This window comes from Rhincodon typus, chromosome 28 (assembly GCF_021869965.1).
Source record: "Rhincodon typus isolate 14 chromosome 28, sRhiTyp1.1, whole genome shotgun sequence".
NCBI lineage: Eukaryota > Metazoa > Chordata > Chondrichthyes > Orectolobiformes > Rhincodontidae > Rhincodon > Rhincodon typus.
The window spans coordinates 40,487,470-40,509,814 of record NC_063359.1 but is presented as its reverse complement, the minus strand read 5'-3'; the positions used below and the strand labels follow the sequence as shown (position 1 = coordinate 40,509,814).

General features: G+C 43.4%; 1 protein-coding gene across 3 annotated transcripts in view; it reads left to right on the top strand.

The window, feature by feature from the left end:
* The window catches only part of LOC109923355 (protein transport protein Sec16A-like), a 43,632-nt gene that overhangs the window by 6,054 nt on the left and 15,233 nt on the right, over nt 1-22,345 (top strand). For 2 of the 3 annotated variants that reach the window (XM_048613475.1, XM_048613473.1), the window contains exons 2-13: nt 1,395-1,528; nt 3,557-3,654; nt 7,372-7,489; nt 8,903-9,095; nt 12,485-12,647; nt 12,906-13,054; nt 13,800-13,861; nt 14,433-14,571; nt 15,421-15,654; nt 17,578-17,675; nt 19,265-19,346; nt 20,977-21,094. In XM_048613475.1, coding sequence (XP_048469432.1) covers nt 1,395-1,528; nt 3,557-3,654; nt 7,372-7,489; nt 8,903-9,095; nt 12,485-12,647; nt 12,906-13,054; nt 13,800-13,861; nt 14,433-14,571; nt 15,421-15,654; nt 17,578-17,675; nt 19,265-19,346; nt 20,977-21,094 — 1,588 coding nt within the window. The remainder of the gene's footprint in view (nt 1-1,394; nt 1,529-3,556; nt 3,655-7,371; nt 7,490-8,902; nt 9,096-12,484; nt 12,648-12,905; nt 13,055-13,799; nt 13,862-14,432; nt 14,572-15,420; nt 15,655-17,577; nt 17,676-19,264; nt 19,347-20,976; nt 21,095-22,345) is intronic. The other variant, XM_048613474.1, reaches the window with a different exon arrangement.

Sequence of the window (22,345 nt, the reverse complement as noted above, 5' to 3'; positions counted from 1 at the left end):
TTAAACTATTCTATTTTAAAACCCTCAGTTCATGTTCCTTCTAAACTTGGGTTTCTGTTGTCCTTGCAATATTAATCAGTTGTGATCATTCTAAAACTACTAGATTGGCTATCTTTCTGACTTCCTCTTTCTAGAATCTTCCCCGGAGACTGTTCCTTAACCACAAGCAACAGCTCAGTGAGTGAGTTCTGAACTCTCTGTAGCTGTCCTTTGGGGAAGGGTTTGGAAATGCTGCTCTTCTGGTCTATTATTCAGTAAATGATCTGTTGGTCAGGTTCTCCTGAAGAAGGGCTGTACCCGAGATGTTGACTGCTCCTTGCCTCCAGATGCTGCCTTACTTGTTGTGCTCTTCCAGCTTCCCGTTTGTCTATTCTGGAAGGATCACAAATGGGGCCCAGGTTCAGCTCCTGAACATTGAACCAGCTCTCCTCACATTGCCAAGAACCGTGTGCCTGGAATCAGCATCTGTGAATTTGTTTTTTCCATTCTTTCATGTGATCTGGGTTTCACTGGCAAGGTTGACGTTTTTTGCCCATCCCTAATTGCCCCTGAATGAGTGGCTTACTCAACCAATTCAAAGGACAGTTTGAGAGTTAACCATATTGGTGTGAGGTCAAGTCACGTGTAGATCACCCCAGATAGGGACAGCAGGTTTCTTTCCATAAAGGGCATTAGTGAGCCAGATGGGTCTTTGTGACAATCGACAGTTTTGCAGTTGCTATCATGAGACTAGCTTTCAGTACCTGATTTGTTCATTGAATTTAAATTCGTCCTGCTACAGTGGTGTGGTTTGAACTCCTGTCGTCAGAATATTAGCTTGGATCTCTGGATCACTATCCCAGTGATGTCAGCATGACACCACTGTCTTGCTAGCAAGTAAATGAGTCTGCACTTGTAAATGACTCTCTCACTAATAACCTTACGATGACCTATGCTAACTCATGTAGGATGCCCAATTGACTGGAAATCAGCACTTTCGTGAGGGAGCAAAGGAAAAAAACGTTGATTGAGGAAGACTTTTTTTTTCTCAGATTGAGTGTTATGAAGGAAGAGCCATACCCCACAGAAATGGCCTTTTGGCCTGTCAAGTCTGCACTTCCCTGTCTACACTAATCCCACTTTCCAGCACTCGACCTATAGCCTTGAATGGTACGATATTTCAAGTGTTCAACCACATTTTTTAAAGGCTGTGTGGTTTCTCGCTTCTACTAACAAAGTGTTGTCAATGTTGTAGGAAACATGGCAGCCAGTTTATGCATGGCAAGATCCCAATTCAAAGTGTGTTAATGGCCAAATAATTTAGTGATTAAGATTGAAAAATGAATATTGGCCGTTAAAGCTCATAATGTTTCATTGCCGATGACCTAGTTGTTAACCAGTTCTCACTTCTCCAGGATGATCCATACCGACGTTATGCCCGACATGGCAGATACGATGTTAATAACATGAGTTACAAGGAATCAGAGGGGGAGAAAACCAGTCGGCCCAGCTCAAGAGCAAGTCAGTCCTCCAATCGACCACCTTCCAGGTATGGAGTTGCAGAAAGAGGACGACTTTACCCCAATTCCTCCCATTTTAGCATATGTTCCATTCGAAATAGGGTCAAAAGTTCCATAAACTTTAAGTTTGCTTCTGTCTGTAGGTCTTGTCTGACGCCTATACACAAGTCACTTCCTTTTGCAGCACCTGCCTGCCCTTGATCCCTACTATCTAGAAGGACAGCAGGTACATGGGGGCACCATCACCTGCAAGTTACCCTCCAAGCCCACACAACCCTGACTTATAAACATACGCAGTGCAGCATTCTTTCATTCGTGCTGTAACTCCCTCCCCTAACAGCATGGTTGGTGTCCCTATACCTGGGCTACGGTTCACAAAGGCAGTTTACCATTAGGCAATTGGGGATTGACAATAAATGCTGACCTAACTAGACGCATCCAGCTGTCAAGAATGAAGTTTTAAAGAAGCACTTTTCAGCATATATCCTGAATTGCAGTCTGATTCCCTGTCACCTTTTGTTACTGATCTTCCCACCCTCTTTCTCCTAAAGCCCCAGAACTTTGGGGATGGGATTCAGTTGATTGCGAGCCCTCGCATTAATCTCCTTGCTGTTGGATGAGCGAATGCAGAATTGACCCAGGGTGGACGTTACTAAAATGCTTCACTTTTCTGTGCTTCATAAACCCCTCCCTCTTTTCCTACCCATCCAACCCTGAATCGGTTGGCTGGAGGAGTTAGGGTGTATTGTAGACATTTTTTTTGTGTTTTGGCCTTAATTTTCTGTCAAGCCGTTTGACTGAAATAATGAGGAAGTGGTGAAGGCTGGGGTGGAGGAAACTGAGATACGAAAATCTGTGTCTGCATTAATAATGGAGCCGTACAATTCTGCCTGCAAATTTTTTTTTTTTTTCCTGAACCCCCCTCCCTTTGGCTTTAGCATCTAGCAAACTGCAGTAGCAGTGCACCATCCACTCCCTCACATAAGGACTTGCTGTCTGTCCTGACACTCTACTTGTCTGCTCAGGGTGTGTGATGGCAACAACCTTGACACCTGCCAGGGCAGTGAGTGACAAGCCTGGCTGCCTTGATTCTTGTCTTCCTGTTGGCATTAAGACATGAACTCTGGCATCTTGCCCGTCCTGCCTCACCTGTGCCCCCCCCCCTCTGTTGACCACCAATCCCCCAAACTCTTCTCTTTCTTACCTCATAAGCCTCCATTGTAGACTCTGTCATGCATGTGCTCACACCCACCTAGTCTCACTCAAATGAATAAAAAGCACTGCAGCTTCCAGAAATCAGAATCAAAAACAGAAATTGCTGGAGAAACTTAGCAGGTCTGGCAGCATTTGTGGAGAGAAAGCAAAGTTAATGTTTTGGATCCAGTGACCCATTCTGAAGAAATTCCCGAGTGTCTCTGACAATTTCTGTTTTTGTCCCTTAGTCTCTCTGTTCCCTCATGCAGCCTTCTTCGACCCCCTTCCATCAGGCAGGAGGTATAAAAGTTTAAATATGCATATGACTAGATTCAAACAGCTGCTTCCCTGCTGTTATCAGAGTTTTGAATGACCTCTCGCGTATTAATTCTGACCTCTCTCTCTGCACTCTTTCTGCGGCTGTAACACTGTATTCTGAACTCTGTTATGCTACCTTGATACACTTCGTATGGTACGATCTGCCGGTAAAGCACGCAAAACAACACTTTTGCTGTATCTCGGTACATGTGACAACAATAAATCAATCCATCGTGAGTTTTGTTAAGAAAAGTTCTTTCTATTTTTGCTTTGAATGCACCACCACTATCTCTGGGTAGTCTGTTCTATTGATTCTCCACTCTGTGTGAAGCAGGTTAGTTGAAACTTTTCAACATTCCTTGGTCCTCGTGTATATTCCTGTTATACTGCCTTCTGTATGTCAATATGATGGCAGTGGATGGATTGTCTCTAACCATTGCCATTCAGCCTTCAGGGCACAGATTTACGTTCTTGATTCCAATCTTCACACAAACTGACGTAAGAATCCTCAAAGTTTCACTCAACCTATTGTTTGATCTCCTCAGGCAAGGGTGCATTGAAGACCTGTATGGTGGAAGAAGTGGGCGAGAGGGATATCCTGGTTATTATCCAGATTATTACAACAGTCAATATCAGTACAGAGGTAAGGAAGAATCACTTTTCTGCCTTCTCCTAGAGAGCTGGTTTTCTTGCACTCAGTGGTTAGTTAAGTGAAATATTGAGTAAGTTAATAGAGCATTAAATCCCTGCATAAGCTATTATGGTATTCGGGTTCCACAAACACAGGCCGCCCACCACTATGTACTTCAAGGCTGAGGCTGGATGTTGAATACCAGGAGGCTGTTCTACTGTGGTGGGGGTCGCAGGGTCACCCTCAACTCGTGTTTCCCCTGTGAGATCTTTAGTATCTGCCCAAGGCATTGGAAAGAACCGTTGTTTAACGTCCTTTAAGGAGCCCTGCACCTTTGAATTGTAGAGGGCTGTCAGTCTAGGTTAGAGACCTACATCTGGAAATGAGGATCAGAATCACTGCTGTGCCTAAGGTAAGAGTGGTGGTATGATGCCCATTTGGTGGGATTGAAGAATCGTGAGCCTTTTGTATAATGGCATTTTCCTGTTGTGATTGTGACTGTGACTGAAGTGGTTTCTCAGGAAATATAGTGCACGATTTTGATTATGTTCCTGGATTAATCTGAGGGCACGAGTTCTAATCTTCCCATGGGCAATCTGGGGATTTGGATTTGATTTGTAATTAAATTTCTGGGATTAGTAACAGTGACTATTCTGTTGGATTGCTCTCAAAACCTGGCTGGCTCTCAAATGATCCCTTCAGGGACAACGTTCTGTTGTTCTTACCCGGACTAAATGTGACTCCAGACCCCCAAAATGTGATTGCACTCTGTTGCACTCTGAAGTGACCTAGCGAGATTCTTGTGCCGAGATGAGATGGAGAATATAAGTCATCTTTGCTGATTCATTCATTCATTCAAATTCTGAAAAAGAATAAGAAAGACTGGACTGGACCGATCAAACCAGATTGAATTTAACAGTAACAATCAATACTATGATTTTTTTTCAAGTTTCCTCCGGTTACTGTGTTCTGGGTATCATCCTAACTTGGTGATTTTTCCCAAACTCCTGCTTGTATCCACTGAGTGGCCATTGGACAATGAGATAATTGGAGTCCGTTCCCTAAATCTGTGTCTGCATTGATTTAAGTATTTTATAATGACTGTATTGGTGGCTAATATTTAAATTATACTGCCCCAGCAGATGAGATACTGGATGTAAAACTTTCCAGAGGCTGTAGGATCATAGAATGTTTCATCTCATTAGTCCTAATCTACTGTTTCTCATTAAACCACCCATTCTATTTCCTCTCTCTTGCTCACATTCTACCCTTTAATATTTCATACTGTCTAACCCCACTCTCTGTCTTACACTAGTAATATTCAAGAGTAACCCCATACTCTCCCTCACTCTCCATACTCCTTTCAAAACCTGGAGCATCCTGTTTGACAGTAAATTTATTTCCCCAATGACATTCCCCACCCACCCAAAAAAAACTCGTGGATTACAGAAAATCAAGCAGCTCATCATCACCACCTCCATTCCTTTGATGCAGCCTAACCTTGCTCTCAAGTTATTTACTTTGTCATCTAGTCAGGCGCAGAGCCCCTTTGCAGGATGTCTCCCAATTCAAATGAAGGTTCTCAAACAGTAACTTGCCTAGCTTTTAGTTGGTGACCACCTGGCTGTGTTGCCGGCATCTGTGCCAGGAAAGCTGACCTGTGATGTTGCTCATTTGTAATTGGTTATGCTTGTGACGTACAGTTGCTGTGGTGAAGCTGTGTTTAAGCTGTTTGTGACTTATTCACACACCTCCCCAGTTTGCTGTACTTTCCCCTCATGCTGATAAGAGCATTATTTAAAGAGCAGGGAGTCCTCAGTTGTTTTGCTAATTTGTATTCCTCATCAAACATCACTTAAAAAAAATTCTCCAAAGTGCCAGTTACTGGTTTATGTTCTAGTCATTGACTTTTGTTTGTGATCTTGCTATTTGCAACTTACCTGCCATAATTACAACCATAGTGGCAAGGGCATGGAATGTACAAGCAAATTACTGCAGATGCTTGAATCTGTATTGAAAAAAAATGCTGGTAATCACTGTGGGTCAGGCAGCATCCATGTAGAGAGAGCAAGCTAACGTTTCGAGTCTAGCTGACTATTCATCAGAGCATAGAATACACTGTGGTTGGGAAATTTCAATGTTCAACATCGAAGTGGTGGAGCAGTACTACTGATCTAGTTGGTTGGTCTAAACGTCATAGCTGCTGGACTGGGTTTGCAGCAGGTGATGAGGGAACCAACAAGAGGGAAAAACATATTTGACCTTACCCTGTCAATCTACTTGCCACAGATGCATCTGTCCACGACAGTGTTGGTAAGAGTGACCATGGCGAAGTCCCACCTTCATGTTAAAAATACCCTCCATTGTGTTGTGTGGTACTATCACCATGCTAAATGGGACAGACTTTGATTTGTTCTAGCACCTTGACTGGGCATCTGTGAGGTACTAGGGGCCATCAGCTGCAGCAGAATAATAATCCAACAAAATTTGTAACCCAATGATCCAACGTATTCCCCCATTCTACCATTACCATCAAGCCTGAGATTAACCCTGGAGCAACACCAGGTATATCTAAAAATGAAGTGCCAACTGGTGAAGCTACCAAACTGGACTTTTTGCATACCAAGCAGCAAGTGATAGAGCTAGGCGATCCACAATCAAAGCTCTAGGCTCTGCAGTCCTGCCACATCCTGTCATGAATGGTGATGGACAATTAAACAACTCCATGATGGAAAAGCCCAACACATCAGTGCAAAAGATAAGGCTGAAACATTGGCAGCAATCTTCAGCCAGAAGTGCCAAGTGGATGATCCATTTCGGCCGCCTCCTGTGGTCCCCAGCATTACAGTCTTTAGCTAATTCAATTCATCCACATAATATCAAGAAATAGCTGGAGGCATTGGATGTTGCTAAGACAATGGACTCTGACGCAATCTGGCATTGGTAGTGAAGACCTGTGCTCCAGAACTTAGCACACCTCTAACTATGCTACTCCAGCACAGTTACAACACTGAGAATTCATCTACCTGAGAATTCACCACCCGATTTCCAGAAAGCCTGTCCACTGTTGACAAGGCACAAGTCAGTAGTGTGATGGAATGCTCCCCACTGGAGCAAACAACACTTGAAGCTTGACACCATCCAGCACAAAACAGCCCTCTTGATTAGCATCGCGTCCACAATCATTCAGTCACTTCACCACTGACACTGCGAAGCAGCAGTGTGAACCATATACAGGACACACTGCAGAAATTCACCAAAAGATCCTTAAACAGCACCTTCTAAATCTGTAACCAATTCCATCTATAAAGGACAAGGGCAGCAGATAGATGGGAACACCACCACCACCACATGCAAGTTCCCCTTCAAGCCACTCACCATCCTGACTTGGAAATGTTTCACTGTTCTTTTAGTATCGCTGAGTAAAAGTCCTGGAATTCCTTCCCAGCAGCATTGGGTGTCTGCCTACACCCAATGGACTGCAGTGGCTCAAGAAGGCAGCTCCCCGCCACCTTCTGAAGGGCAACTAGGGATGGCCAGTAAATACTGGGAATGAATATAAAAATAAGTGGCAAAACTTCAATAGGTAGTTAATTGGCTATGAAGAATTTTGTGATGCTCTGAGGTTGAGAGTGGTGTTATGGAAGCACAAAATCTTTTTCCATTTCCTTTCCCTCTTTAATACAGCCTGCAGTGTTTCTCAAAGATTACTATATTGTATTTTGTTAGACTCAGCTCATTGGGATAGGTATGACCCAGCTGCCTATGATCCTCGATACAGAGACTACAGGGAATATGACATGCCATACTGGTACTATGGACCTTACCGGGAGCTATATACAGATAGGTGAGTAACCAACTTCTTGAGAACAGAGCACTCAGCCCTGCAGCTCCTCTGCCACAGTGCTCCATCTTATAGTGGAGCAGAGACTAGACATGTCTGTTAAGATGCATTATACTGAGGATTGGGTGGGGTGGGGATTGGGCAATATTGGGCAAGTGGGAAGAGAGAGAGAATTAGCCTCAATGTATACTCACATGGGCATTGAACAGAGTTCATTCTGAGTAGCCCATTATGATACTGGGGTAACCTGAGGAGAAGATGCATGGGTCCGTCTTTGTTTCATTGATTATAAAAGATGAAGGAATGGTCTAAGCAAAACCTTTATCAGTAAATTGAAGAGTTGTTTGGATGAATCAGAATTATCTCGTGTGGTGTGGAGAGTTCTGAACATAAAATTAAAATTCGAACCAGGCTGTACAGGGGTGCTCTCATGAAGGGGAGTCAAAATCTGGCATTCTTTTTCCGCCAAAAGTTGATATGGTCGGGTGAGGAGATGTGGATGGAAAGGAGAGTGCTGGTAGGATTAACTGAAAATTTCAAAACCGGGATGGGCAGATTTTTGCTGGGTTTAACGTGTTGAGGGTTAGGAGCCCAGTTGGATATCTGATGCTAACCTGCCATGTTTGATTGGTGTACATATTAAGAAGCAGAGTTTTGCCATCATACCTCTACCAGTCCGAGTCCACTTGCCAACCAATCTGTACACTCTTACATTGTATCAATGTTTTCCTTTTGCATTGATATTCTTGCCTATTGGCATGATAAGTTGTCAAGTATTTCATCTTTCACTCATGTTTGTTTTAAAAACAATATTCAAATGTAGATCAGTGTTTAGGGCTCCTTCTGGTTCTCAACAGCGTTGCCCAGAGTTGCTAAATGGTTTCAGAGAGACTTTGCAAGGATGGAAAGACAGTGACTGTTCTCTCATGCAGTCTGGAATGTAATGGATGGTTGTGAAGTTTGACTGTTTGGATTTGAGTGTCTTTGGCTGGATGACTGAGAGCAGGTTTTCATTTGAGAATGGTGTGTGTGGTGGGGGTATAGATATTAGACATTGGGGTGTGGAGAGGGGCTTTTAGCAAATGCCGTTGCAACTGGTGTTTTGTTTTTGCCTCTCCTCTTGTTCCCCTGCAGGATCTGGTAGCGATTCCCTGTCTTCCCCAACTTCATGCATTACCTGTAAAATCCCTCTATTTCTGGTCAGTGATTGAAGCCAATGTACGAATGGTTAATGTAACATGTTAACTGTTAAACAGTTTGTCTTTTATACAAAGTAATTTCCATGCCCAGCTAAAAACCACTCTGACTCCAAGCTACTAATTCAATAGAGACTGGTCGGAGAGGATTTGGGTGGGTGGGTGGAGAATTTTTATTCAAGGTTTCATTCATTTCAATAAATTGGCTTTTGTTTAAAAGGCGAAATGGATTTGAGAACCTCTGGCACTACGACCCTCGCTATGATGTGAGCTTCGATGAAGGTAGTCGGCAGGACCTATACCCTGATGAGATTGATGGGCACAGCACACACAGTGAGCAGTCTGTTCACAGCGTACTGAGCTCGCACAGTGTAAGGAGCAGGCGGAGCAGCTTTGGCTCCCGGTCTCAGCAGGTGAGGTGTGCTGGTGATCTCAGCAGACGTGTTAATGTAGTGAGTAGTTAAACAGTTGATTGGGGTTAATGGTTTAAATTGCTGGGGAAACATAAAGGGAAAGTGCTGGAACTGATGGGTGGAAGGAACAGTAAGACTGAGTAATCATACAGTCATACAATACAGGAGAGGCCTGTTGGCTCATTGAGTCTGTACTGTCAAAAATGCACTATCTACTAGTCCCACTTTCCTACTCTAGGCCCATAGCCTTAAATGTCTTGACATTTCAATCCAAGTGCTTTGAGGTTGAGGGTTCCTGCCTCAACTACCCTCCCAGGGACTGCATTCCAGACCCCTCTTGTCTTTCACCGTAAAATTATATAACCTTGTTATTGACCCATTCAGGGGAGCAGCTGCTTTCTATCCTCCCTGTCCATGCCCCTCATAATCTTATACACCTATATCAGGTCCCTCTGCCTTGACCTTTTCTGCTTCAAATAAAACAACCTGAGCTTATCCAGCCTCTCTCCAGAGCTAAGCTGCCATATCCCAGGCAACATTCTGGTGAATCTCCTCTGCACCCCCTCTAGTGCAATCACATCCTGTGGTGACCAGAACCGCGCACAATATTCCTCCAGCTGTGACCTAACTAAAGTCTTGTACAGCTCTAACATAACCTCCCTGCTCTTATTATCTATGCCACAACTGATAAAGGCAAGCGTATGTATTCTTGACTCCACTTTTTAACTGTCCTGCCACCTTCAGGAATCAGTGGGCAATCACCCAATACCCCTCCTCTTCTGTGCTTCCTATTGTCCTGCCACTCATTGAGTATCAATCAGTAAATTCTGTACGCAAAAAATAGTGTCTTGATTCTGGAATAAAAACAGAAAGTGCTGGAGAAACTTCGTGAGCCTAGCAGCATCTGTAGTGAGAGAAAGAGTTAACGTTTCAGGTCCAAGAAAAGAAGTTAACTGGACTTTTGTGTTTCCTAAGCAGAAAATGAGGTGTTCCTCTAGCTCGCTTTAGTCTTCACTGTAGCGGGCCTAGTATGGAAATATTAGTACAAGAGCAAGATGGTGTATTGAAATGGCAAGTAACTGGAAGGTCAGGGCTATTCTTACTGACAGAATGGAGGTATTCTGCAAAGCAGTGACCCACACTGTATTTAGTCTCACCATTGTGAGTAGTGATATAAAATGCAGATTGAAAGAAATACAGATAAACCTCTGTTTCACTTGGAAGGTGTGTGTAGGCCATGGACAGTGAGGAGGTAGGAGGGCAAGTCTACACCTGTGACTGTATGAGAAGGTGTTCTGTGGAGTGAGGAAATGATAGGACCAGCAGAAAGCAGATCAGGGAGTCACAGAAGGAGCTGTCTCAATGGAATGCTGACAAGGGAGGAGAAAGGAATGATGTTTGGTGGCACCCTGCTGGAGGTGGCAGAGATAATTCAGAGATTGGTGTCTTGGTTCTGTCTCACTGGCCATGGATCAAACTGAGATTGAGGAGAGCCTGGAACTGCCAGTTGCTGCAGGCGAGGGGAGGCCGGGGCTGTTGATATGATAATTAAAGAGAATGAGGAATTGCTGTGGGCTCTGCTGATCTTTAACTTTTGGGTTTTGAGATAAAACGACATTCTGTTTTGATTCACCAAAACATTTTTATTAGCTATTCGGGACCAATACAAGAAAAATATATACTGCTAAAAGCAATAATAAACTAAACCCTAGTGAGACTCCTTGGGGGAAAAATAACGAGGAAGAATTGAGGATGAGGAAAGACATCCTGTTTGAAGCTCAGAGACAGTAGGCAAGTGCGTTAAAGATAATACAACGAAGAGGAAGCATGAAGTTAAATTGTCAAGAAACATAAAATTGTGAAATATTTTCACAAGCACATCAATTAAAAAAGATTGTGATGGGAGTAAGATCATTAAATGATCACAAGATAATACAGCAAGTATGATCAAGCAATGGCAGAAATATTAAATAATTGTTCTGTTTCATTACTGACTGAGTGAGAAGTAACTTCTGGATAACTTCTGGATGACAATGAATGATAAGGGAAATGAGATGAATGCTTCCAAAACAAAAGTGGGGTGTGTTGGGGGAACAAATAATCAAACTCGGGATAAATCACTTTGATGGATTACATCTTTTTTAAAAAACTACCTAGGGAAGAGATAGCAGAAGTGATACTCTACAAATTTCATAATTCATTAGAAAAAGGTGTAGGATCAGAACACTGGGGCATAGCTACTCTAATTCCTGTATTTCAGGGGACAGAACACAGCCTGTGGATCAGTCAACTTAATATTTGGGCAACGAAAAGTAATGATGATACAAAGTGAGTTAGGAAGAGGATGTAAGGGTGCTACAAAAGGATATAAATAAGTTTGAGTGGTGATAGTCCTTTCACTTAGAGTGCAAAGTGGGAAAATGTGAAATTGTCCGTTTTGGCTGATAAATAATACGTTTCTTTTTTATTCTAAATGGTGAGAGACTGCAGAGCTCTGCGATACAGAGCGATCTGGCTAGATGGAGACCATTCAGAGAAGGTTTATCAGACTAGTATCTGGAATGGATGGGTTGTCTTATGAGGAATGGTCGGATAGGCTGGGCTTGTACCTGCTGGGGTTTGGAAGAATAAAGGATGACTGGATTTCAGGGAAAGCTAAGCGAGCATATGAGGGAGAAGGCAATAAAAGATTGGGATGGTAGATTTAAATGAAGAAAGATAGGAGAATGCTGGAGTAGAGCATAAATGCCAGTATAGATTGGTTGGGCCAAATGGTCTATATCTGTGCCATATATCGTGTGTAAATCCCAGGCACCCCTATAATGGTCAGTCAGTAATAAAAGCAGAAAATTTTGGAAAAATTTGGCAGGTCAAGTGGAAAGAGAAACTGATTTAATGTTTCATGTTGATGACCTCTCAGCAGAACTTGTTCACTTCAAGTTTCCAGCATCCTTATGTTTTGCTTTATAAGTTAGTCTCTGTTTGCTTTTGAACAGGTGGTTGTTTTCTTGCGGCTGACCTCTGGGGGAATCTTGTCATTCACTGGGTGAAATACTGAGTCAAGAACCGCCTAAACATATTCCAAAGCTTGTGTCTGCATGCACTTCCTGTCAACTATTCTATAGGAAATTCTTGCATTCTTTTCTGTAATGGAATCTGTATATGTAAGCATATCACACTGTAATCACACTTTCAGACCAAGAGCTATGGAGTATTCCTCTGCCAGGAACATGTAGCGTGACGTGTTTACGTATGCAGTTTCCATTAAAATCTGGAGATAGGAATTTATAAATGGAATGCATAAAAATAAGGGCAAAATAGGCAGGGCTTGATTCCTGCATCCTCTGCTCCAATTATCAGCACCTTCTAACTTCTCTCTTTCCTTGCAGAGCCAGATTTACAGGAGTCAGCAGGACTTGACTGAAGGGCAAGTTCACGCAGCCAGCACAGATTACACTTATGGACAGTACTCTCAAAGCACAGTACATCCAGGCTACTCGGATTATCAGTACAGATATCCAGCAGAAACAGGTTGGCAGCCAGTGGAGAAAGGTTTGTTCCTCTAATGTACGCTACTTCGCATCAGTGTTTAACTACTGTGCCTGGCCAGTTTTTTTTTCAGTACGTCACCTTAAATGTGGATTCTCCATAATCATGGATATACAGAAATGTGTTTTGGTCTGGAATCTAATGGAGAGGTTTAAGAAGATTTATATATTGAATAATTGGTGCATGTAACAGGAATCAAGTGGAGAAGTTTGTTCAGCCTGTTCCATTCTTTTTCAAGAAAAACTGTTCTTTTTGTTTTAGCTGCAGCTCCACCAAGACCAGTGACCCCTGAGAAGTTCACAGTTCCTCATCTGTGTGTCCGGTTCAGCCCCGGAGGGCAGTTGCTGAAAGTGTTGCCCAACCTCCCTTCAGAAGGACAACCTGCCTTGGTGGAGCTGCACAGTCTGGAGGTACCTGGGGGAGTGGGGGAGGATGGGTATGTTCTCTACATTGTCACACAGTACGTTAAGGAGGCATGAATTTAGTGTTCCAATGTTCATTCTGTGGTTACTGCTGTTTGTTGCTTTGTGTTCACTGTTGCCTGAATCCCCTGACTCGGACCTTTCCAGGTTTCTGGCATATACATCAATAGAGCCACCTTTTTCCAGTTACATGTAGAAGCTTAGACTAGAGAAACTCTGGCTTCCATGGTTAAATTTCTACCATCACAAACTGTAGATCAGAATTCTGGGGAGCAGAGCAGTGAACTCCCTGGCAGGGCGGGATTTGTGGGGGTGGGTGGTGGCGGCGGCACAGTGCGGGGCAGGAGGGTGTGGGATCAGGGCTTAAACTTTTACTTTTCCTGAGTTGATCTTTCAGTGCTGTACTGAGTGGCCATAAATTTTCACCTCCGACAGGTCTCATCCAGAAAGACGTGATTCTTTCAGATGCTGCCTGACCTTTCAGATATTTCCGACCTTTCCTGATCACTGGCCTTGACCAGGGGCTTGAGCTGGAATTTGGTCTGTGACCGGATTTAGTGTCTTCTAATAGAAGATTCTGTTCCCTCCCGATTTTGGAGGCTTGAGGGAAGGAGTCCACTGGATTGATGAGCTGTACTGTTTTAAATCAAAGCTTTGGTTAATTTTGAAAAATAATTAATTGTATAAGCTACTTATTATTTTGGCTGATGTTTGGGCTGTTCTATTTTTTTAGATGATACTGCAGCATATGCCTGAACAAGAAGACCTGAAGAAGTTCCCAGGGCCACTGGTGAAGTAAGTCTTTTAATCCCACACCTCACTGAGTCTGCTCCTGAGCAAATCTCAGAATTTGATTTGGTTTACAAGGTCTGCAGGTTTTAGTAAGCAATCTCAAAGCGGTCCTTGAGGGAAGGAAATCTGCTGTCCTTGCTTGGGCCTGTATGTCAGTGTAGTTTTACTATTCCTTTTAAAATAGCTAAGCAAGATGCTGTCTTTAGACTGAGAACTGTCTGGTCCACTTGGCACAATGTGTAAGAATGGAATATTCGCATAATGACCACAGCTCCAGAATCGCATGTTTGCTTAGTGCAATGAGGCATGCTATAGGTTTGTCTTACACTGTATCTGAGATCCCAATGTAGATCCTGAGGGAACATTACTGATTATATCCTGTCAACAAGGGAGTTCCGTTTAGGCCCTCTCACTGTATCTGCAATCTCCCAGTAATTGCTGATCCACATTACCAGGTTGCCTGCAATTTTATGCATGGCTGATCTACCCAGCTGCTGCTTACACATTCTTGTGCATGTTTATTAATTATTGAGTTTTAAGAGTTCAAGGTTCTTTTCTGATTACTTTTCTTTAGGGAAGAGACTCATAAAGTTGACGTTATCAACTTTGCTCAAAACAAGGCCACAGAATGCCTGAGGAATGATGAGCTTCTGGATAAGGAGTCTGCCAGCCTGTTATGGGAACTGATTGTGCTGCTGTGCAGGCAGAATGGGGTGAGTCTCTGCACTATGAGCCTTCCACAGTGAAAAGTTCTCCAGTGCTAATGGCTGATATGCAATGTTTGGTAAACAATTTGTTCAAACATACCACGTCAGAACGGAAGTGTGTTCTTTACTTCCCCACGTACAGGAGCTGATAACTACAACATTGGAGTTAATCTAACAGCTTTCAAATTGTTTATAAAGAGGAATGTTAATCTGTTTAGTCTCTCCTCACCTTTAGTCTTAGGAAGATGACAAATGAGAACAGGGAAGCTGTTGGCTCTTTGCCCTTGGCCCGCTGAGCTGAATAGTGTGTGAATTAACTGCATATTGCCAGTGTTGTAAGCACTAAACAGCTCAGAGAGTTGGCCCTTTACCATAGCAACTGGGGAGGTTTAGATTCAATTCCCACACCAGACCTGAGCACGAGCTGGACACGGTCAGTGTAGTACTGAGGAATGAGGTGTTAACCTGAGTCCCTGTTTATGTCGATGCTAAAATCCCATGGCACTGTTATAAAGAATTCTACCGTGTGTTAGGGCAATACAGATCCTTCAAACAACCTCACTAAAGAATCCGTTAGCTGGGCATTGCTGTATGTAGGAACATGTTCACAGGTTGGCAGCTGCGTTTCTTATTTTAAAGGTGACCATTTCAGAAAGTGTGCAAAATATTTTTGCATTTCCTGAGATAATGAAAATTGGGATTCTTTCTTTAATTCCTGTACATCTAGTTTACTTGGTATTATCCAATTTTATTGCCATTGGCTACAAACCCTTGTCAGAGTGTGAAGATAACTTAGTGTGTGCTAAACTCTTCAAATTTAAACACCAGCTTTAATGTCATTTACGTATCTTGCAGACAGTGATTGGAACGGACATTGCTGAACTCCTACTGCGGGAGCATCGGTCCGTTTGGCTTCCTGGCAAATCGCCCAATGAAGCAAACCTTATTGACTTCAACAATGACTTGGTTCCACGTGCAGAGGATGAATCTTCCCTCTTCACAGACAGCTTTCTCGATGGTAACGCTGCAGAAAACCCTGTCAAGGACACAGAGCGCTTCCGTGAACTGCTGCTGTTTGGCCGCAAGAAGGTGAAAGTCTGAGTCGGACCTGCAACGTCTGTGCTAGAGATATACTATTTCAGAGCAGACATAGACCACTCAGCCCCTCATCTGCTTCATTCAATATGATCATGGCAATTTGATGATTCCACATTCTCTCCTGTTCCCAATTATGTTTCACCCCCTTCTTTTTCAAGAATTTATCTACATCTGCTGTTTTAAAAAAAAAAAAAATCAAAGTCCCTCTTCCAGAAAAGCTGATGGAAGTAGAGTTCCAAAGCTTTGCAGCCCGAAGCGAAAATTCTCCTCTCTATCTTATATGGGTGACTTTTTCACTTTAAACAGTTACCTCTAGTTTTAGATTCTTCCACAAGAGGATACGTCTTCTACACATTCAGTGACAAGACAACCAACGGTCTTGATGTTTCAATCAAGTCACCTCTTACTCTTCTAAGCTGCAGTGGGTACAAGCCTAGCCAGCCAAACCTTCCTCATAAGGCAACCCACTCTTTGCAGATATTAGTCTAGTAAACCTTTCCTGAACTGCTTCCACTGCATTCACAATATCCGTTTAATAAAGAGACTGATACTGTACAGTACTGCAGAAGTGATCCTCCTGGTCATTGACTCCTCTATCAAGGGGATAAGGTTCTTCCTGTCTACCCTATCAATGGTCCTTTTAATTTTATACTCCTCAATCATGTCCCCTCTCCATCTCCTCCCCTCCAAGGAAAACAGCCAAGTCTGTCCAATCTCTTCATAACTAAGCTTAAACTTGAGCTCTGGCAGTATCCTTGTAAATCTCTTATGCACCCTCTCCAGTGCAATCACATCCGTCCTGTAAAGTGGATTCCATAACTGCACACATTAATCTCGCTGTGGACTAACCAAAGTTTTATACAATTCCAGCATAATCTCCCTACTCTCAAATTCTATGCCTTGACCAATAAAGGTAAGTATCCCATATGCCTTTTTAACCACTGCATCCACCTATCCCACTACTTTAAGGGACTGGTGAACATGCACACCGAGGTCCCTCTGATCTTTAGTACTTCCCAGGGTCTTACCATTCATCATGTATTCCCTTGCTTGTTTACCATGCCCAAGTGCATCACCTTTCACTCATCTGGATTGAATTCAGTTTGCCATTTATCTGCCCATCTGATCAGCTTGTCTTTTGTTTTCCCTGACTTTCTGTTCTCTGATCTCCTTGATTCCTGATGCTTTGAATTCTGTAGTCACTGGTTGGAGGCAACAGCTTACAACAAGAATATCTGGCTATCATCCAGGCTTTGGTTACTTCATTACAGAAGAGACCACCTACTTCTGCAGTCTGTATACTTCTCCCTCTGGATTGTTCACACCCAAGCTGTTCACCTGCCCAGGAGCCAATCAGAATTGCCTTCATGCAGATGACTACTGGCATCCGCAGCTAGTTCTGATTACATGAACCAATCAGTTTCAGTCATGAAGCTCATCCTGAGCACCCCCTCCAATAAGCTGTAGTGTCTTGGATCCCTTCCCCCACTGCTTGAGCAAAAGCAACACTGTTCCAGTAATTTGTGTTTTAAAAAGTGCATGAGCTCCTCCTTGATTTAAAGTGGTCCTTTTTCCCCATTTAGGTCCACAATCCTTAATAAAGTAAAATTTTAAAAAGCGTAGTCTTTACTGCAATAAAAACAAATTGCTGAAGAATCTCAGGTAATGCAGCACCAGTGGAGAGAGAAAAAGTGCTAACGTTTTGAGTCTGACTAGGAGTTCTGAAGAAGAGTTGTGTTGAACTAGAAGCACTAACTCTTGTTTTCCCCTGTCCACAGATGCTGTCAGGTCTGCTGAGTTTCTCCAGCACTTCCTGTTTTTATTTCTGATTTCCAGCATCTGCAGTATTTTGCTTTCATTTGTGTAGAATCTGTGGCATCCCCCTTTTGACTGGTGTGGTTTCTCTGTCTACAGGATGCCTTGGAGTCAGCCATGAAGCATGGCCTGTGGGGTCATGCTTTGTTACTCGCGAGCAAAATGGACAGTCGGACGCATGCAAAGGTTATGACCAGGTAGGGCAGATTTACAGCATTATGCGACCCTATCCTTTGTGTTTGTCAGCTTGGTAGAACTGTAAAGCAGAGAGGTTATGTCAAACTTGTATAGGCCCTTGGTTAGACTACTCAAGAAGCACTGAAGCATTCTGATCTCAAGTTAGCAAAAGGATATAGAGGCACTGGAGAAAGTACACTATGGAATTACAAGGATGATATCAGAATTGAGAGATTCTATGCCAGGAAAGATTAAACTGACTGGAATTAAAGTTAGAAAAGACAAGTGAGGGTTGACCAGATAGAGGTGTTTAAAAGGATGAAGCGATTAGATAAGTTAAAGGTAGAGAAGATGTTTACAAAGATTTCCTTAATGTGATGACCACCAGATGTCTAATTGTTTTATAGCCAATTAAATATTTTAAAGGGGTTTTTAAATTCTTAAAGTATTTTTTGAAGTGTGGTTATCATTGCAATGTAGGAAGGGTTGTCCTTAATGGACAATGGAGAGGGTAGACAGAACAGAAACTATGGCATGAACATGTTGGGTTGAATTGCTGGCTTTCTAAAGTTCAGTATTCCTGTACTAGCTCTGTGATGACTCACTGGGTCGAATAGTGGGCCACTGCCCTGCCTGCATTGATTGAGCCTTCAATCCTGCCCCTTCAAGAATGGTGTTGTCTGCCTCAGAATTCGGAAGGAAAGTGAAGCTTCTGCTCCCAAGATGTTATAATCCCTGCTTTCTTTTTTTTTCTCTATTCATTTCTGGGATGTGGGCGTCGCTGGTTGGCCAGAATTTCTTGCCCATCCCTAGTTGCCCTTGAGAAAGTGGTGGTGAGTTGCCTTCTTGAACTGCTGCAGTCCTCCTGCTGTAGGTTGACCCACGATGCTATTAGGGAGGGAATTCCAGGATTTTAACTCAGCAACAGTGAAGGAACAGCAATATATTTCCAAGTCAGGATGGTGAGTGGCTTGGAGGGGAACTTGGAGGTGATGGTGTTCCCATATATCTGCTGCCCTTGTCCTTCTGGGTGGAAGTGGTCGTGGGTTTGGAAGCTGCTGCCTGAGGATCTTTGGTGAATTTCTGCAGTGCATCTTGTAGATAGTACACACTGCTGCTACTGAGTGTGGGTGGTGGAAGGAGTGGATGTTTGTGGATGTGGTGCCAATCAAGTGGGCTGCTTTGTCCTGGATGGTGTTGAACTTCTTGTGTAGTTGGGGCTGCACTCAACCAGGCAAGTGAGGAGTATTCCATCACACTCCTGACTTGTGCCTTGTAGATGGTGGACAGGCTTTGAGGAGTCAGGAGGTGAGTTACACATCACAATATTCCTAGCTTCTGGCCTGCTGTTGTAGCCACTGTGTTTGTGGTGAGTCCAGTTGAGTTTCTGCTGTTATGGAGTTTGTGCTGGAATGTGGGCATTGCAGGGAAGGGAGTGAGGGTCGTTAAAGTTCCAAGTACTGGACCAAGTGTTAGATGGGGTGAAGAGGGACCCGGAAATAAATGGCACAGGGCAGCAAAGAAAGGACTGACTTCTATACAGCACGTTTTATGAAATTTACTCGGTGATATTTACAGACTAATAATTAACATTCTTCTCTTCACTCAGGTTTGCCAACAGTCTGCCTATCAATGACCCTCTGCAGACGGTATACCAGCTGATGTCTGGGCGCATGCCAGCTGCAGCCACGGTTAGTCCTGCTAAAGTTACTTCTATGGAACCTCATGATTAAACTTCCCTCTACACTGTCCCCATCAAACCCTCCCAGGATAGGAACAGCACAAGGTTAGATACAGAGTAAACCTCCCTCTACACTGTCCCCGTTAAATGCTCCAAGTTTCAGCGCGGGATTAGATACAGAACAAAGCTCACTCTACATTATCCATGTCAAGCACTCACACGACAGGCACAGCACAGGGTTAGATATGGAGTAAAGCTCTCTACACTGTCCCCATAAAACACTCCCAGGATAGGGATGATACAGAGTAAAACTCTCCGTCTACAATGCCCCCTGTCAGACTCTCCAAGGATAGGGACTGCATGGGATTAGATACAGAATAAAGCTCTCTCTACATTATCCATATCAAACATTTCCAGGGCAGGCACAGCACAGGTTTAGATATGGAGTAAAGCTCCCCTGTACACTGTCCCCAACAAACGTTCTGAAGGACAGGTTAGGTACAGGGAAATTCTATTGAATTTTCACTTTCTGATTTGCATTTACAAAATTCATTCTTGGAGTGTGGGCATTGCTGGTATAGTCAGCATTTATTGCCTGTCCATAGTAGACCTGAGAAAGTGGAGGTGAGCTTCCATATTGAATTGTTAATGGTGGATTTGATACTGCTGACAGCCTGTTTGAGGACTGTTCAACATCACCCATGTTGGTGTAGAACTGAAGTCGCATATAGAGCAGGCCAGCTCAAGTGAAGAGGCAGTGGTGAAGTGGTAATGTCATTAAAGTAATAAACCAGACTCCCAGCTTAATGTTTTGGGCATGTGTTCAAATCCCACCACAGCAGATGGTGAAATTTGAATTGAGTAAAAAAAAATCTGGAATTAAAATAAAGCCTCATAGTGAATGCCCCTGTCAATTGACATACAAATTGTGTGATTCACTAATGTCTTTTAGGGAAGGATATCTTCCATTCTTACTGGCCGGCTTCTGACTCTATTCCTACAGCAGTGTGATTAACTCTTAACTGCCCTCTGGACACTTAGGTTGGGAAATAAATGCTAGTCTGGCCAGTGATTCCCATTCCATGAGCACATTTTAAAAAACAAGGTTTCTTTTCCCAAAGGGCATTAACGACACAGTTGGTTTTTTAAGATAATCTGCCAGGTTTGTGGTTGTTTTACTGACTTCAACATTTTACTCCCAGACTCTTTAAAAATTTAAATTCAAATTTTCAAACTGTCTACAGCTGGGTTTGCCCCCTGGATTTACTAAACTTATCACTGCACTACCATTTCTGTATCAAGTGCCCTCTTCTGAAAAGCAGGTATTGGCAGGTTGGGTAATGCATAGCAGGACGTTATTGGCCTTGGTGATAACGCTTACTGTGTTTGAATAGCTTGTTAGTGTTGTTAGGTACCAGAGACTACTGAAAAACCACCAATAAAATCCATCAATTTAATGAAGAACTGGGCTATGAACTGGCTTCAAAGAAAATACTTCGAGGGTTGCCCATGCTGCCCAGCTTGTTTTAGTTACTAATGTACTGAGCCACAAATCGCTTGATTAGGGGCATTGTATAAATCCATGAATCTCTGGAATAAGATGTTGCCAGTCTGTAAGTCTGTTGTTTCTTATATTGCAGTGTTGTGGAGATGAGAGGTGGGGGGATTGGCGACCTCACCTTGCCATGGTGCTGTCCAACCTTTCCAATGGGCCAGACCTGGACAGGAAAACCATCACGACAATGGGCGATACACTCGGTAGGTCACAGCTCCACCATGTCCTGACCTTTGGGACCTTCTCCCTTGCATTTTTTTTTCTCCTTCCCCCATCCATGAAGCTTGTAATCCATCCTGTACCTCACTCTCCATTTCCCTCCTCTCATCCCAACCACAACTCTCAGAATGAAAGGACTGTGCCGCTGTTATTTCCCAACCAAGTTTTGTAATATATTTGTGTATTGTCCCCATTTTTCTCCCGCCAGGCTCTGGCTCTGGTTCAGCTACTTTTTCCTTTGAATCCCTAAAGTGTGGAAAGAGGCTATTTGGCCCATCGCATCTGCACTGACCCAGACCCAGCCTGCACCGTATCTCTGTAACCCTGCATTTCCCATGGCTAGTCCACCTAGCCTGCACATTCCTGGACACTGTGGGGCAATTAGCATGGCCAACCCACCTAACCATATCTTTGGACTGTGGGAGGAAACCAGAGCACCTGGCAGAAACCCACGCAGACACGGAGAGAGCACGCAAACTCCCCACAGACGGTCGCTGAAGGCCGGCATTGAACCTGGGTTCCAGGCACTGTGAGGCAGCAGCGCTAACCACTGAGCCACCGTGCTGCCCCATGTTTCAGCCTCTGTCACTTTTTCGTTCCCAGTGATATTTTCTGCCTAAAGGGCCTGGCATTTAGCAGATGTCTTCCTTCTGATGAAGATGTGTGGAAGAAGGGAGTGACTGCCCTTTGAGGTAGCAGTTGTCCAAGGTGGTAGTTGAAGTTAATGGGAAGTGGGACATGCTCTCTGGATGAATTCGTGCTTGACTCAAAGAAAAATGGGTATGGTTCATAGAGGGCAGCCCTAGGACATCTGAGATCTTAGGGATAGTGTCTTAGAACCAACCATCTTCAGTTCCTTTGAAATAATCTTTCTCCATAATGTCAGAAATGAGGATGGTTGCTGATATTTGTGCAATGTTAAGCATCATTCACGACGCTTCGAGTATTGAAGCAGTCCTTGTCTGAATACAGCAAAACTTGGACGGGTTACAGGCACGGGCTGATGAGTGGCCAGTAACTTTCCTGCCACACAAATGTCAGGCAATGACAATCACCAACAAGGTGCAGGCTGGAGGCTGTTGTATAGTGGTAGTGTCACTGGGCTAGTAACTTAAAATCCCAGGCTAATGTTTTGTGGAAGGGGTTTGACTTTCACTGTGGCAGATGGTGAAATTCAATTTAAAAGAAAAAAAATCTAGCCGAATGGTGGCTATGTAATCATTGTTGTAAAACCC